The 16,825-nt window shown below is 38.5% G+C and overlaps 2 protein-coding genes and 1 pseudogene across 2 annotated transcripts; 1 reads left to right on the forward strand and 2 right to left on the reverse strand.

Moving 5' to 3' along the window:
• Positions 1-2,430: 2,430 nt before the first annotated feature.
• LOC133511573 (5S ribosomal RNA) lies at positions 2,431-2,549 on the reverse strand (annotated as a pseudogene).
• Positions 2,550-3,411: 862 nt separating this feature from the next.
• On the forward strand, positions 3,412-12,760 carry LOC133511487 (bcl-2-related ovarian killer protein homolog A-like). The gene is made up of 5 exons (XM_061840451.1): positions 3,412-3,739; positions 4,932-5,178; positions 5,953-6,081; positions 9,842-10,005; positions 12,034-12,760. Exons 2-5 carry the CDS (start codon positions 4,956-4,958, stop codon positions 12,157-12,159), a joined length of 642 nt encoding a protein of 213 aa, XP_061696435.1. The 5' UTR covers positions 3,412-3,739; positions 4,932-4,955; the 3' UTR covers positions 12,160-12,760.
• Positions 12,761-12,904: 144 nt separating this feature from the next.
• thap4 (THAP domain containing 4) lies at positions 12,905-16,808 on the reverse strand. Its single transcript, XM_061840452.1, has 5 exons — positions 16,697-16,808; positions 15,496-15,649; positions 15,312-15,421; positions 13,927-14,030; positions 12,905-13,835 (listed from the first exon to the last, which is right to left on the reverse strand). The coding sequence occupies exons 1-5, from the start codon at positions 16,719-16,721 to the stop codon at positions 13,719-13,721; spliced, it is 510 nt and encodes a 169-aa protein (XP_061696436.1). The 5' UTR covers positions 16,722-16,808; the 3' UTR covers positions 12,905-13,718.
• Between the last annotated feature and the right edge of the window lie 17 nt (positions 16,809-16,825).

A 16,825-nucleotide genomic window follows, 5' to 3' on the forward strand; every position in this document is an offset into this window, starting at 1 on the left:
AATTACAGAAGTGACTGAGAGTCAGAACTTTTCATCCAGCATAAGTGTAGGACCTCACAAATACGCTCCCGGAAAAAAGTGGTCAAAAATTCCCAACACACACTCCTGAACCTTGCAGAAAGCCTTTTCAGGAATTTAAGCCTTTAAATTGGTAAAGGGTGAACCAACGTCATATTAAACTCTATTATTTAAGAAGGGGATGAAACTGTGGTTGGGGGCTCCCCCCCCCCCCCCCCCAACGTCTTACACTGTGAAACGGTTACTTCAAACCAAAATAAAGGATGTCTTTTTCAATTTTGGGAATGGGTCCTTAAGACTTTTCCATGCATCTTGTTATAATAGAAAGGTCCCCCAAATTTCATGTCCATTGGAAAAACTGCTGTTGAGAGCATTTTTTATTATCCAACTTTCAAGGCTATTGTCAGTATTTTGGCAAAGTGCGCACCAACCTCTTTTTCAGCCTCTATATTAATTTAGAGCGGTATCTGTTCCTCGTGGCAGATGGCCACGAGTCAAGAAAGCAAGACAGAATGAAACACAGGATTGCCTGTCCGGCGTAGTTGTCCGTTTAACTGAGTCAGAAAAGAATTCACATGGTAGTCGAGGCTTACCACTCGTCGTCAATTACCGAATCCCGGCATATTATAGTCTGCTTGAGTTGCTAAACCTGATGAATGGATCTTCATGAAGAGCACATGATCTCACGGCCTAGTTTGTGAAAGCAGGATTGCCTAACGTACGTCACACTGAGCTCATAAATTCCCGTCACCGTGACGCTGACATCAATGGAATACTTGTTTAGGTGCACTAAAAAACAAGCTTGAATGTTTGCTTTGGAAGGTTTCTAACTTGATGTTTGGGGGAACACTCAAAGTCTGTCAGTATTAACTGGAAGATTCCCTTTTCATGATATTTGGTAGGATACGGCATGACGACTTTGGTTGTTTTGATGACTTGATTTGACAATGCATTGAAATACGGAGGGGAATTCAATTGTTGATTGAAAAATGTGTTGACTGATTATGAAGCCAAAAATGCAACTGAGACCCCGGACTGTTGAGCAACTGAAATTGTACACCAAGCAAGAATGAGAAAGAATTCCTCCTACAAATTTTCATCAATGAATGTCCTCAATTCCTGTATGCTTATTGAGTGTTTTTAAAAGAAAAGGTGATGAAACACAGGTCACAACTTTTTTAGAATGTGTTGCAGGCGTCAAACGGAAAATGAGTGAATATTTTCCCCAAAACGATCAATCTGCTCGCATACGATTGGGACCAACACTCATGCTGATAATCAGTCCAAATATGGACCTTTAGCCTCTCTTCTGATCAAAATGTAAAGGTGCAATGATTGTCTTCTAAGTGATTATGGTAGTATAGAATACCGGGGAGAGCATTTACATGGATTTTTTATTGTAATGACGACTGAATCATTATTTGGTATGAATGAACAAAACATATGAATGATCATGCAGACTTTTATTACAGTTTTATTGCTGTTATGGAAAACGGCACAAGTGCCTCGGTCACGTTGCTATGGCTGTAGTTGTCCACTAGATGTCACATCACTGAAGCCTTGAATCTTAGGAAAAGCCTCAGTGCCAATGACGTAGGATAAATACGAGACTGCCCACGTTCCCCTTTCACGTGGTAATTCGGCTTCAACTTCCAGTCAGGGGAAAACATTGGTTTGGGTACTATTTCACGTGAAGGTTGACGTCCTTTGACATCCTTACAATTGTACATTGTGAAACATAATAACATGGAATTTAATTGGAATACGGTGTCAATATGGTTGATTCTTGTTGCACTGTTGGCTGTCAAAACCATGCAGGGTGTCGCAAAGAAGTAACTTTTCAATGGTATGTGTGTTTCAGTTTAACCCTAATAATGAGTTGTTATCATTATGAATATGGAAAATATATCACTACAGTGCAGATTAATATCCATCCATCTATCCTTTTTCTGAGCCGCTTATCCTCACGAGGGTGGCGGGAGTGCTGGGGCCTATCCTAGCAATCACTGGGCAGGAGGCGAGGCACACCCTGAACTGGTTGCCAGCCAATCGCAGGCCACATAGAGACAAACAGCCACGCTCACAATCACACCGAGGAGCAATTTAGACTGTCCAATTAATGTTGCATGTTTTGGGGATGTGGGAGGAAATCGGAGTGCCCGGAGAAACCCACGCAGGCACGGGGAGAACATGTAAACTCCACACAGATGGGGCCGGAATTTGATTTGAAGGTTGCATGACCTCACAAACTAGTACCAGTACTCATGTCTTCTTCTTCTTCTTTTCCTTTCGGCTTGTCCTGTCAGGGGTCGCCACAGCGTGTCATCTCAGATGAACGTACATTTGTTTGGGACAGTTTTACATCGGATGCCCTTCCTGACACAACCCCTTTCCATTTTAGCCGGGGAGAGAAGCTTACAGCACCTGGTATTCCCAGGTGGTCTCCCATTCAAGTACTAACCAGGGCCAAACCCGTTTAGCTTCCGAGATTTAACGAGATCGGGCGTTCTCAGGGTAGCATGGCCATAAACCCAGTACTAATGGACTGTGACAAAAACTGATGGGAAGTAGCGACGCCCAGTGGAGGAACATAAAAGCACACATCGAGATTACTGTATTACCTCACAGATGAAATACTCACTATTAGTTAAACTACAAATGACATTTTCCAACCCTATTTTGAAACCCTAATATGCAATCATAACTCTGTCTTGAAACAATATTTTGCGACTGAAACCTTCATTTTGTCTTGACCCACAAATTTTTCAGTTTTGAAAACCCTGTTTTGAATTCCAAATTTTTCCGATTTTTGCAAAGCTACTCTGATCATTAACAATAACAAACAAACAAACAAACAACCGCCCCCACACACATTTTAAAACCCCAACAACTAAATTTGACACCCCAATTTGCCACCTTAGCTCTTAAAATACCCCTTAAAAAGTCTCCGTCTTTCTGAAAATCCTCAATTTGAAAACCCAATCGGTGGCTTTCTGATGACCCGAGATACGATGTCCTAAAGTTACGAATGCAACGTCATTGGATTGTTTTAAATATTTACGACTTTGAAGTACTGCATGCAAATACTGGACTGACTTTACGACGGTATTAACTACGCAGTGTTTCAGTTTACGCTCAGATTCGCCGCCCATCTAAATTTAGCCACTTGACGGAGAAGGATTAAATCTCGTTCGCACCATATTTGGAACATCCGCCTGCAACGAGTTGTTACATAAAACAAAAGCTAAATGAAAAACAAACGTGGATTGCATTGCAGAACTACGGACCCCTGTTGGTTTTTTTTTAAAAAAACAAATAGTGTAAAAAATATATATGTATATTCAAAGCCGACTGCTGCTGATATTGCCATTATTTTTAGGAGGGGAGTCGTTTGTGGGGCGGGCCGCCCAACCGGTCGCTCCGGACGTTTCCCGTTATTGAATGGAGCGTACCCGAGTGGAACAACAGGTAGTAATATCAAGGCGTCTTCCTCTTTAGTCCTTCTTCTCTTTTCCCCTTTGCCCTTGTTTGGAAGCGGAAGTTGGAGTGAAGAAAGTGCAAGGATGGGCAGCCAGGCAGCTGCCGGGCACTTGGAGTTGTAGCTTCCTTCGTGAGTGTTTGCGACGGGCTTTTGCCGTTCTTGGACACTTCGGGACGACTCTTTGGGGTCCAAATCGGCTTCGTGTGCACAGGACGCGGCCCTGTGGGAGTGATGTGCAAGGTAAAGAGTTAAAAAAAAAAACACGCTGTGCTGCTCGCTTAGTTCCTCCTTGCTACAACTTTGCTTCGGAATTGCATTCTACTTTGTAGTCATACAGTTAAGAAAGTGAATTGTTGATTTATGTATGCGTTTTAGTATTAAGTGTCTGTATGTGTGCAGGTATGTACAGGTATGTATTCATTCCTACTGAAACTTTATTTTTCATTGAATTTAATGTTTTTTCTGATTTTCTTTAAATTGTGTGTTATATATATATATATATATATATGCACACCCTTTTTTATTCTGTCAAATTAAATTTCTGTCCACGTTTTTGACTAGTAATATATTATAAACTACTCTATATGCACATGTATTTTAGTTTTATAAATATTGGTTATTAATTGTCATATTTCTGTTTGCAATTTATTTTATATTTAATTTCTTATTAATAAAAACGTTTATTTTGAAATAATTTTGTAACCCTATTTTCCAACATTTATTTTAATGTAGTTATTAATCAGACTTAGTAATATTTACTTATATTTTTATTGGTTTATATTTTTTATGAAATGTGTACATGTAAATTTATTTATTTTGATTTTCAGTCGAATTTTATATTTTATTTGACTTTTATTGAAAATGTTCAAGATTTATTTTTTTGTTTATTATTCCTTTAACATTTTCATTTGAAAGCTTTAAATTTTCTTTTTTTAATATATATTTATATTCATATTGTTGATTGTGAAATGCCTCTGTACTGTACCAATTTTTAATTTAGTTGTATTTTCTATTTTCTTATTTTTACTTTTTTCAATTTATTTAAATGTTCACACATTTTTAAAAAATGTTTTTAATTAAATTATTCAATTATTTCTATTTTGTATATTATTAAATATTCTTCAAAAGAATATATTTTATTTTTATTTTATTTTTTTAAATTGATCTTCAGAAGAAAAAAAAAGCCCTCACGTACAGTTCTATGGTAGGGGTCCAAAGCATTGCATAATGTAAGAAGACATCCAGCATTATCTTGGCTAACCCCGCACAATAATAATAACGCCTCCAGCCTGTTCTTATGTAAGTTGCTGGTCACATTCTTTTTCTAAAAATAAGCAGTGTAGTGTTATGTTTGCGGGATGTTGTCCAATGTGATAAAACCAAACAAGGTGACTAGTGTCTTTTTGTAATTTTTTCCTTTTTCCTTTAACAGCTGATTTGAAATCGAAAGGAGGTCATGGAGGTTCTGCGCAAGTCGTCGGCGTTCGCCGCCGAGGTCCTGGAAGTGTTTGAGCGATCCCTGACGGAGAAGGAGCTCGTGTCCCAGGCCAAGGCCTTGTGCCGAGACTTCATCGTGTCCAGACTTAACCAGAACGGGCTGGCGTGGTCCAAAAGCGAGCTCAATCTGATGCCTTCCGGCGCCGCCCTGGCCGACGTCTCCTCTGTGCTGGTCTGCCTGGGTAAGAAAATGACGTGGGTGAAGGACGCGCTTCCTAGAAAATGTTGCAAAATACGCACTGTGACGCATTGTGGAGCTTATCAAAGATGGAAAGATATATTTTTTTTTATACTGTAGTTAGTTCCTCAAATGGGATCTCCACATGTCTCTAGTTAGAGTAGCACTGAATTTTATGAAAATTTGAAGAATAAATCTTTTTATCTCAAGAAATGTACATTTTTTTTCTTGTATTGTTTTGAATTTTTTTTTCTCAAATATGCAACATTATTTTCACATAAAACAATCTTATTCAAGATTTGTTTTTAACATTTTATATAAAAAATATATTTTTTAAATATAAAAAAACATCTATGATGAATTAAAAAAAATCTACAAAAATTAGGTTTTTTTTTTAAACTAAAGAAGCCATTTTTAAATCTGCTAAAATCAAGATTTATATATATACAACCCGATTCATGTAATCAAGAGAATATGCGACTTTACTCACCTACATTCAACTTTATTCTCATAGTTTTAACAATTTTAAGGTAGAAAAAGTACAATTCTTGTAAATTAGTTTTATTCCTAGTTGTGTGATTTTTTTTTTTTTTTTTTTTTTTTTTTTTAATGCTGAAAATTAGATATGCGACTCTTCCTTGAACAAAATCAACTTTATTTTCATAATGTTACGACAAATCTCAAATAGACAATTTTAATCTGGAAAAGTGTCCATCTTTTCTACTTTATGATGCGACATTTGAAATGCATGTGCTGACGCTTTGTGCGCATTGCCTAGGTGACGAGCTGGAGCGCATCCTTCCCAGTTTATACAGGAATGTGGCGTGCCAGCTCAACATATCCGTTGCCATGGAAACCATGGTTTCAGACGCCTTCATCGGCGTGGCCACCGAGATCTTCTCCACAGGTACGGTCAGACCACCACGTCCAGGTGTTGCCTTTGAGTGGTGGTCAAATAGTCCAGTTGAATTCTGGGTGTATTATGGCTTCTGTCTTAGAAATGTACTACTTTTTAAAAAATCTTTAATTTATTCAACTTCATTCTTGTAGTATCCCGACTTTAATCTCAATAGTAAAAAAAAAAAAAACTATGGCTGTAAAGTAATGGTTATTTTCGTAATTGCATACTCGTGGTCCAGGACCTGATTTCACAAAAAAAAAACAAAAACAACAATAATTTTTTTGAAATGTAAAAAAAAAAAAAATGTTTGTTTTTCCATTTTTAAGGGAACAATTTTAATGGGCTGTAATTATCCACCAATTTTCACAGTTCAGCCCACTGTTAAGGGTTTTGGGGGGAGGGTACTTTAGTCCAGATTTTTTTTTTTTAAATCATAGAAGATACTCCTAATTTGTCTTTGCGGGCCACATAAAATCTTGCAGATGGCCAGATTTGGCCCTCGGGCCTTGAGTTTGACATAAGTGCTTTAAAACAAACAAAGGGCAAAGCTCAACAAATTTCAACGTGAGAAAATTGGAGAATGAGTGTGCATGATTAGAAGGTGACCAGTTGAGAAATTGCAGTGTAATGTCTTTAAACGGATCAGAGGCTCATAATGTCTTGAATCATATTATCAAAATAGATCAACAGCTAATAAGTAAGTCGTACTGCATTGATCCATTTTGTGTGTATGCACGTGTGTGTTGAGAGCACACGTTTCGTGTCTCGACGTGTTGAGCCCAACCCACGAGAGCCTTGGCGAATGCCTTCGGGCCTTCACCTCAAAAATGCCCTTTTTGAAAAGGCCGCACCCCTCCGAGTGCAAATCCAGCTCACTGACTCCGTGCGTCGTCGTTGTTTGTCTTGTACAAAACAACTTTTAACATCGATAAGCAAGCCCTGCGTGGGGATTTAAAAAACATTTTTTTTTGGTACGTTTGTCATTATCATGAAATGTGGACAACACAATGATAAATGAGTGATTATAATTTTACATTAGGAGGAAAAAATACACTGAGATTGAAGGAATAGGACAATATTTAGAAATCAGAAATCGTGTATGAATTTTTTTTTAAATCATTATATTACAATCATAAAAACACTGTAAAAAAACAGTGTCACGGTTTCAAGATTCAAATTCTTTACTTTTGAGGTTTGTTGTAACATTACAAGAATGAAGTCAGAATTTCTTCAGGGGGAGGGAAATTATTGCATATTTTTTGAGATTCAAATTCATTTTCAAGAATGAAGTCCTATTTTCAGGAAAAGAGTTTTGTATACCTTTGAGATTAACGTTGCATATTTTCAAGATTTGTTGGAGTATTAAAAGTATAACTTGAGAATATCTTACAAAAAAATGTCAAGAATGAAGTTGTACATTTAATTTTAGTCATTCATTTCAAGATTCACGTCATACATTTTTGAGAATAGTCATTTTTCTGAGAAATTAAGTTAAAGTTTTTAATTAACAAAATTGTATATTTTCAAGATTGAAATTTGTGAAATTATGAGAATAGTTAGTCATTACATTTTGCCATCCTGAATCATCCCATAAAAACCTAATTGTCCAAATTATACAATTTTCCATTGTACATATTTCCTGGGATATTCCAGTATCCTGGCCGCTGCAATCTTGACCATACCCACCAGGAAAGTTTTCAAATATATCTGTGCTCCTTTTTTCCTTTTTTGGGAGGTGAGCGCAAGGATGTGCGCATTTTTGAGGGACGGTTGGCATGAGATTCCGCCAACAAACTTGGTGCACTTGTGGGATTCTTTGAGGCCTGCCTATAAATAGAAAAAGAAATGCAGTACGCTTGATTTCTTCTTGGCTACTTTTGTAAGGTTGGGGCTCAGCTGCCACCAGTTTGAGCTCCACAAAAGGAGGACAATGTTCTCTAAAGTACTTGGATTAGTTTCAGTGACTACAAATGTGTCTACTGTGGATGTTGACCGTATACAGTACTGTACTGTACAAGTCTGGTCCGGGTCATTTAGCGGTGGTTGGAGGAAAAAAAAAAACCCAAAAACAAACAAAAAAAAGTCCTTAATTTAAAGTTGTATGTATAATCCATATACTTATTTAACCAAATATTTCTTAAGAAATATGGATATTTACTATCATTTAATTTAGTTACAATTAATAATTAAATTATTGAATTAGGAATGTGAATAAAAAAAGAATACCATTAATGAATGAGTAAATCAATATTAGAAAAAACAGCTAAAATAATTATCTATTTTTGATGAATGGAATTATTCCTCAACCAATTTATAAAACATTTAAAATTTTGTTTGATCATTATTGTTGTAGTATTTCTAGTATTTTATTTACAATAAAAAGAACCCATTTTTACAATACATAGAAATGAACATATATTTTAATATTTTTTATCTTGTTTGAAAATGGCTTTTTAAATGTACATGTGTAAAATTGGCAATTTTACCAATTATTTAATTTCAAATGAGAATTTATTACCCTTAATAAGACAAAAAGACATCTTATTTACGTTTCAAATCCCAGCTGTAAAAGATCAACTAGAATTACTTCAAAAAGGTCATTCTTTTTTCCCCATTTTTTATAATTGAATTGATTTATAACTAGTTATAGTTTATTCCCCAATATTTAATAAAAATATATCTAAAAATAGTCCATTTTATAATAAATATTTTTAGCTGTTTCCTATAAATATATCAACAAATTATATGAACTACATTAAAATGAAAATAAATAAAAATGTATGTTTACACTTGTAATGTTTTTTTTCTAATTCACCAATTTTAAGAGAAACAATGTAAGCAATATTCCAGGAATGTAAAGAAGGGAGCACTGTCTATTTTTCACGCTCATGCGGCTTCCTGCATTGGCCGTTCCTCGTGGCTGGATATCTCATTTCCGCCTCGCTCGCTTGCTTCATCCCCGAGACAATCTCGTCGCTATTCTCGGTCAGCTTCTCTGAGCTTCCCACAGACACTTATCTCGTTTAAGATGGCCTCAGGCTCAGTGCTCAGGGCCCCGTCCCGTTTATAGATTGCCATTGTGGGTCAGCATCGGGAGGTGATGATGCAAGCGTACACTAAAGAAGGTTAATGTCATTAGTGTAGTCGTCTCACGGGCTGCTAACAATAACGAGCCAACTGCGTCTCGAAGCGACCAATAACAACGTTGTGTTCACTTTCTGTTGTCACTGTAAATAAAGGAATTAGCCCAGTTTTCCATGCAATGTAATGGAAATTTCAGTGTAATGGCAACCTCTTATCAGCTCCAATGTGTTGACACATTGTCCAATGTAATTACCCGAACAAAGTCCAATGTATGCTAGTGCGTTATTAAACAGGAAACAGTATGTTGTGTTTTACCACGTGGCAACCGAGATTATGACCTGATAGTTTATTACTACATGGCTACAGTTTAACGACATCCAGGTGCCAAGTTTATTTTATTATATCCTTATTACTTTTATAGAGTGCTATAGTTTTTATGAAACAACTTTTTCCCCAGTAGGAGTTCTGGAACGGATAGATGGCATTTTCATTCATTTCAATGGGGAAGGATGATTTAAGATAAACATTTTAGAAGTATGTGCATGAGCTCAAAACAAATTCAACTGCCGCTGAGGTTGGAAATGCCAAAATGCAAAATGGTCATCACAGCGTTGCTGAATATGTTTTCATGTGTTATTGAGTGCTAACATACAGTAATGTAATGCATGTTTTTGCGGTGCAGGCATCACGTGGGGCAAAGTGGTGTCCATGTACGCGGTGGCCGGCGCACTGGCCGTGGACTGCGTCCGCCAAGGACACGCTAGCACGGTTCAAGTCATCGTGGACAGTCTGGGCCAGTTTGTCCGCAAGTACCTGGCCCAGTGGCTGAAGAGGCGCGGTGGATGGGTGGGTGGCCACAGTTTTTACTGGCAAATATTTATGACTTTTACATTTCCCTAATGTGACAGTAAATTGGACAATTGTATGCAATGCTAAAATAGACGCACTTACTGATTTTTATATTGCAACATTACAATTACATACTGCTGAGTGTCAGTCCTACTCACTTGGGATAGACCCATCGTGTCTTTGCACTTGCAAAGTTGAAAAGAGTAACGTTTGTATTTGGCTTTATCCAGCCATCCATTTTCTGTACCGCTTATTGTCCATATGTTTGACTTGAATTCATTCCCATTTGAAAAATTAAGCATGAGGTGAAGTGATGATAGTAATAATTCAGCCGCCCATTTGTGACACGCGCAAACGACATCATGGTTAGTAGACGTCACCCGTGCAACGGCATCATCAAGGAACGCCCGTCTCAATTACCCACACCATTGTTACCTCCTCCCCCATCTGTCAATGTCCTTCTTTGAATTTCCAGTGGGAGGAGCTAGCATGTAAACAGGAGTGAGGAACAAGGAAGTTACAATTAGAAAACTGATATGAGCCCAAACTATTTTATTTATGCCGACTGAGTGCAGCTGCTAAAGAAAGCCACTGTGTAGGTTTGAAAATCTGATTTGGGTCAGGATGTTACGCAGATGTTGGTGGTGGTGGTGGTGGTGGTGGGGGGAGCTGGATATTGTTTTTGAAGTACCACTGACATCCCTATACATGTTGTAAAGTAGATATTGTGATGAAAATTACATATAACATTATTCACGTCAATGTCTCTATGAGCAGAGAGTGTGTCATTCATGCGCAAAGTTGCGGAAGTCTCACTCGACATCCAAGTGGTAGCCATATTGCCTGCTATGTCATCAGCAGACGTCACACTGGGACAGTCGCTATTGAGAAGGCGCTTTGCCACCTGCTATGGGAGCGGAACAACAGAGATTTTCGGATTTTTCCAACGCCCCTTCTGACACGTAAGCTCTTTTCGAGGAAGAGAACATCTCACATTCAAGTGACGTGACCGGGGCAATATTACCCTATCGTTTTGAGCCATATTTGGATGATATGCGGCTCACTTCTAACCAACAACAGACTCCCCGACAGTATGTATGACAGTATGTAGCGCAGTCAAGAGGATCCATGCCGGGCGAAACACTGGTGGCCGGGAGAGCTCCTTTTTTCTCCCGCGCACGCCAAACCACCTCCCCGCCCGATCCACCTCCACGGCGGTGAATTAACAACATGGAACAGGGGTGTTAAATGTGTCGATGTGCACGGCCACAGCATTCGTTGTTGTCGCTCGTGGCCGCGCACATCGACACATTTAACACCGCTGACTTACGTGCTTTATTAAATTATTATGACACGGGTCTTTTGTCACTTCTAAGAAGATTACGCTCCCCCCCAGCTGTATACACACCTACCTGTCATTTGGAACCCACAAAGCTCTCATCCTTTGCACCCGCGCAATCCCTTTTTCACGACGAACCGGGTCTTTTGGAAACGTGTGAAGAGTGAAATCATCCTCCCGAGTGTTTGAGCAATGTCCAGCAATACAACGAGCCGGCATTTTAACTAACACGAAGAAACAAAGAGGTACCTTCCCGCAGGTAAAACTGGTATCAACACATGAGGCCGCCTGGGTGGGTGTCTGCTGATAAGGTCACTTCCTGCTTCTTCTCCAAAACAAATCCCTCGATGATTTTCATGGCGGGAGTTACAAAAAGCCATATGCGTCAAAATCCTGTTGTGTGGTGGAAAAAAAACACATGGGTCCATTCTGGCTGCTTTTTAAAAAAATTAAAAACATCAAAAAAAAATCATGTTTTTGGTGTCAGTGGGACTTTAAGGATGCTACAGCTCTTAACTTTAGCTGAAAACACATACCACCAAATAGTTTCTGGGGCAGCTGGTTTTTTTTTTTTTTTTTTTTTGGGGGGGGGGTGAAGTGCTAGCAGCTAGTAGCGACACCACTGGCATAATTATAGAATAGATTGTATTTTTCTTAACGTATCTTTTTCTCTTTACTTCCTGCAGCTGGAACTGACAAACTGTGTAGTGAAAAAGGACCTTTTCCCCGAACACCGCTGGCTGTCCTCTGCCCTGGATTCCTTGCGATACTACCTCACTACCATGTACGTGTACATCATGAAGGAAGCGTGACCACCACCAGTCCATCGTCCGACACATACAAAAGACACTCGCAGGGACCCGTCAGTTTTTGCTTGGGGTTGCCGGGCTGAGAACCGCCTACGGCAGCTGGATGCCTGTCAAAGAACGTTTTCCTCGGCGTCACATGAGGACTGGGCTTCATCCAAAGTCTGGTCACAAGACACCCAAGGTGGTAGAACGTTTGTATTTAATCGCACTGGTGCATGTGAGATGAGCAGGGAAAGATTTTCGCTCAGGATTTTACACGAGAGAACTGCAATATTATGTCTCCCTTCTTTCGTCTAATTGCTTCAGGGCAAGTGTTTTGGGTCCTTTTTGATCAAAAGTGCAGACTTCACATTCACCAATGAATGCTGGGATGCTTTTTTTAATCATCATATGTACATGCACACATTCATGGTGTTTTCCTTTCCTTTTAAATATGTACATAGATTTATTTATGATTTTATTTTGGAAATAATAAAAGCCATTGCAGTGTATTACAAAAACAGATGCAAGAAAGCGCTTGAGAATGATTGCGTGACATGCTCGTTTCTTTTTCCTCTTAAAATGTTTTTTTTTCTGAAATAAATCCTACAATCCTGCAAATATATTCCATTTTTCTATTTTTTTTTGTCTTCATTAAAAAAAAAACTTGAAAGTATTATGTCACTGTGGTCAAACTTGAGGTCTGTGGGCCAGTTCCAGCCAGCCAAAAATGTTTTTGTGGCCCACCAAAGCAAATCGTCTGTCATCTTTCTTACTAAATTGATTTTATTTTAGTAAAATATTTGTAACATTGGTATTTTTTTTAATTCACTTTTTTTTTTTATAGAAGTCACATTGTCACCAAATCCATTAACATAAAATGAACCCAATCACAACTTACCCTCATGAAAATGTAATAGTTTTTAGTTATGGTTCTTCATTTTGAATGAATGTATGAACAGGTCTCTTGTATCTTTTCTAAAAAACGATTTTAGAAATCACGTATTTGTTCTTTATACAGATAAACTGATGAGAAAACAAAATATCAATTATTTTAAAGTGTGTTATTACATGTGTACAGCCTGCGGAAAGTCACCATAGCATGTTTGGTGAATGAAGAATGTGCAAGTAGATTTAAAGTTGTCCAATTCCAACACGTTGGCATTCATCTACCTCATGATCAACGGAAAAGCTTTAAAATCCGACCCTAAATTTTATCTTACGTTCAAAACTGTGCTGAGGTCAAATGCAAAGTGATGAAACAGTGCCACCCGCAGGCATGTATTGGTGATTACAGATGTTAATTTTTGGTCCTGCGCAGAACATAAAGACACTTACCACATAAGACAAATCAGAATAAACCCGGTGTCCCTAAATAATAACCATGTGGAAGTTAGCATATAGTGTACATTCTTTAGTGCTACATAAGTTTTACTGTAAACAAACACGAAAAAATCATCCCAGATAACGGACAACTAGAGAATTCAAATCTTCAAATGTGATGCAGCACAACCATTTCCAGTTCAAAATAACACCACAAACCACATGAAAAAATTTCTCTGAATCATTTGGCTTTTTTTTCTTCAAGACGAGCGGACGTAAGTGATGCGCAAGTGCTCCATCAGTGGCTGGTTGTCTGTTGCCATGGAAACCCTCTGTTCCAGTCTCCCATCTGCGCTGAGCTGAAACACTCGTGAAATCTGAAAGAAAAAAAAAGCGATTCGAATGGCTGCGTGAAGAATACCAAGAACAGAAACTTTGAGATTTCAACCTATCAATGTACTGTGGTACCTCCTTTACGTGAGGTTTCTTCGCGAAGGACATTCTGGCAATGGTGTGGCTACGCAGGTTCAGCTGCTGGCCTGTAACCTCACCCTCCTCAATCTCCACCAAACCTGCACCAGAAAGCAGACATTTTGTTGGTTTGCCAAGTGTGTACAACAGAAAAATAGGTTAGGTGGAGTTTTAATGGTGGACATCTGCCACACAGTTCTGATCCGGCCCTGCCTGCGTGGAGTTTGCATGTTAGATGGAGGTGGATCAGCTGGAAAGCGTCGGCCTCACAGTTCTGAGGTCTGAGGTTCTGTGGTCAATCCTGGACCCGCCTGTGTGGAGTTTGCATATTCTCCCCGTGCCTGCATGGGTTTTCTCCGGGCACTCCGGTTTCCTCCCACATTGCAAAAACATGCATTAATAGGGTGACTCTAAATTGGCCGTAGGTGTGATTGTGAGTGCGACTGGTTGTTTGTCTCGATGTTCTCTGAGATGGGCTGGCAACCAGGTCAGCGTGTACCCCGTCTCCTGCCCGTTGACAGCTGGGATAGGCTCCAGCACTCCCCGTGACCCTTGTGAGGATAAGCGCCGAAGAAAATGGATGGATTGATATTATAGCAATATTATATGTTATAATATATTTTTTTGTTGATAAAATGACTCAAAAGGTTTCAAAACTCAAAGTGTAGGACTTGCGACTTGACTCGGGACTTGAGGGCAAAAACTGGAGACTTACTATTGACAAAGCAATGACATGGTTGCACTTCTCCTAACACCTAACACAGTTCAGAGAACCTAGCATTTATGCTTGTGCTACTTATAAATGTATAAATAGCTTGTATTTGAACAAAAAAATGGTCGCAACACAGGCAGACAAAGAATGCAATAAACTCACAGGCTTATTTCTTTATTACAACAGAGTCATAGGGTCAACTGGTGAGAGAAAACCCAACAGGGCATGATTTTAAGTAACCATGGTGAGATATAAAGTCATCATGATGGAATTTAAAGTGATCAAAATGAAAACGATGAGTTCCATGTCAACAAGTGATGTGAGGAAACAAGCGTTATCATAGATTTAGTGTTTAAACATCAACAATTGACGAAAGAGTATCCTGGCATTGTAACTTGGTCCCACATGACCACCGCTCATCAATTGTTGATGTTATATGTTAATTCTTATGTTAACAGGGATCCTTTCACATCGATTGTTGAGTTTAAATGTCATCATGACGACATTAAATCACATTTCACGATTGTTGTTCACGAGGTGACCCTAATATGTTCTTATACTTTATCTTCTGGAAAAAAAAAACAACAAAAAACAAACCTCGCAGCTTGTGGATGATGTATTTCGTATTATATCTACAAGTACTATGACGACATCAAAAGCCATCAAATACCTGAGTTCTGGGCCACAATAAAAGCCACATTATTGGTTTCCGGCTGCATCCGGATGAAGCCGCACTCGCGGTGCAGCGGCTTCTTGGAGTCTGCGTGGAAAGCGTTGAACCTAAAAATCACCAAAAGAAGAGAAATGAGTCAGTGGGTGGTTCCCCTTAATCACGGCAGAAGTGGAAAACCGACGCAAAGTTGACGACAGGCTGCCCGACGTGGCTGAAGTGAAGCGTCTCCAAATAGCGGAAAGGTTTGATGTTAGGAAAGCGGCCCTCCCCTGGTTCGTCAGACTGCCAGGTACCCAAAAGCCAGTCTAGAGGCAGGATGGCGGGGTTCATCTCCACTAAATACATAGAAACAATGCAACATATAATTCAATACAGGTTCAGGGGAATACATTGTCTCAAATAATATCCACTTATTTGGGCTAGGCAAGTAATCAAATTTTATTGATTAATTCAAGTTTCTTTGTCAGGTGTCAAGATGACTCTTTCATTTTATTTATTTATTTTTAAAATTTTGGACATACTGCTCTGCAATAAATGTTTGATAGTCAGTAAATATATATCACAAAACTATAGCACCAAAAACATTCAAGAGCCCATTATTCACAATCACACTCCATATATTTATAACTATATCATATTTTCAAGAATAAAATAACAACATTATTCCTTTACCATTGCAAACCTTGTGGTTTCCAATTATTTCTTGCCCATGAGTGGCATCAAATATTGGCTAAAGAAATAAAGAAACTGTGGCTACTGTCATTTAGATATTTACACAGATTTACAAAAACGAATGCAATTACGGCAACTTTTCAAATATTGTTTAATATATAGGCACAATTTTCCCAACAACAAAAATTTGAATGAATAATAATGAATAAAGCATAGCTCCGTAGCGAATGGAAGCAATTCGCCTCTTATCCAGCAGGTGGCGGCGCCATTAATGCAGAAATTAATTCTGTCGTGAAAAAGAAAAAGAAGAAGAATGGTTGCACGGTTGCCCTGACAAAACAAATGAGGTAACTCTTGTACTAATTTGACCATATAAATCACATATTTCAACTTTAAACGAACCCCATTGACGCCAAACACATTTTAGGGGCACTCCGAAATTGTTCAGAAGTGTGACATCTACTTAAATTGAATCAGTGGGAGGCGACTTGAAACGTTTTCTCCAGCGCTAACACGAGCCAATTCCACTGTGAGGTTAGCATTCTTAGAAAATAATGAACTAAACCATATTTGACAGGTTTTATACTTCTTGGATGGCACATAAAATATAGGTCATAGGCAATACTCCATGGTCAGTTTATGACGAGTCTAGATTTAGTTTAATTTTATTGCATTCATTACATTATTAAATGACGAGGTAGACGTCCTACCTGGTTGATGAACAGGAGAAGTCATTATTTGAGGTAGGAACGATTTAAATAAACCCACAGACTGAGAAACAATTTTAACTCCGCCTGATTGTATAACGTCACACAATCTTGAGCCACGCGGGCATTCTG

This window comes from Syngnathoides biaculeatus, chromosome 13, assembly GCF_019802595.1.
Source record: "Syngnathoides biaculeatus isolate LvHL_M chromosome 13, ASM1980259v1, whole genome shotgun sequence".
Classification (NCBI taxonomy): domain Eukaryota; kingdom Metazoa; phylum Chordata; class Actinopteri; order Syngnathiformes; family Syngnathidae; genus Syngnathoides; species Syngnathoides biaculeatus.

Bases quoted from the DNA above. Each gene is read 5' to 3' on its own strand.
- LOC133511487 (XM_061840451.1), top strand. From the start codon at position 4,956: ATGGAGGTTCTGCGCAAGTCGTCGGCGTTCGCCGCCGAGGTCCTGGAA. The intron at 5,179-5,952 runs GTAAGAAAATGA...CGCATTGCCTAG, and splicing joins CTCTGTGCTGGTCTGCCTGG to GTGACGAGCTGGAGCGCATC. The intron at 10,006-12,033 runs GTGGGTGGCCAC...TACTTCCTGCAG, and splicing joins TGAAGAGGCGCGGTGGATGG to CTGGAACTGACAAACTGTGT.
- thap4 (XM_061840452.1), bottom strand. From the start codon at position 16,721: ATGACTTCTCCTGTTCATCAACCAG. The intron at 15,650-16,696 runs GTAGGACGTCTA...CTATGTATTTAG, and splicing joins TTCTCCTGTTCATCAACCAG to TGGAGATGAACCCCGCCATC. The intron at 13,836-13,926 runs GTACCACAGTAC...TTTTTCTTTCAG, and splicing joins AGAAACCTCACGTAAAGGAG to ATTTCACGAGTGTTTCAGCT.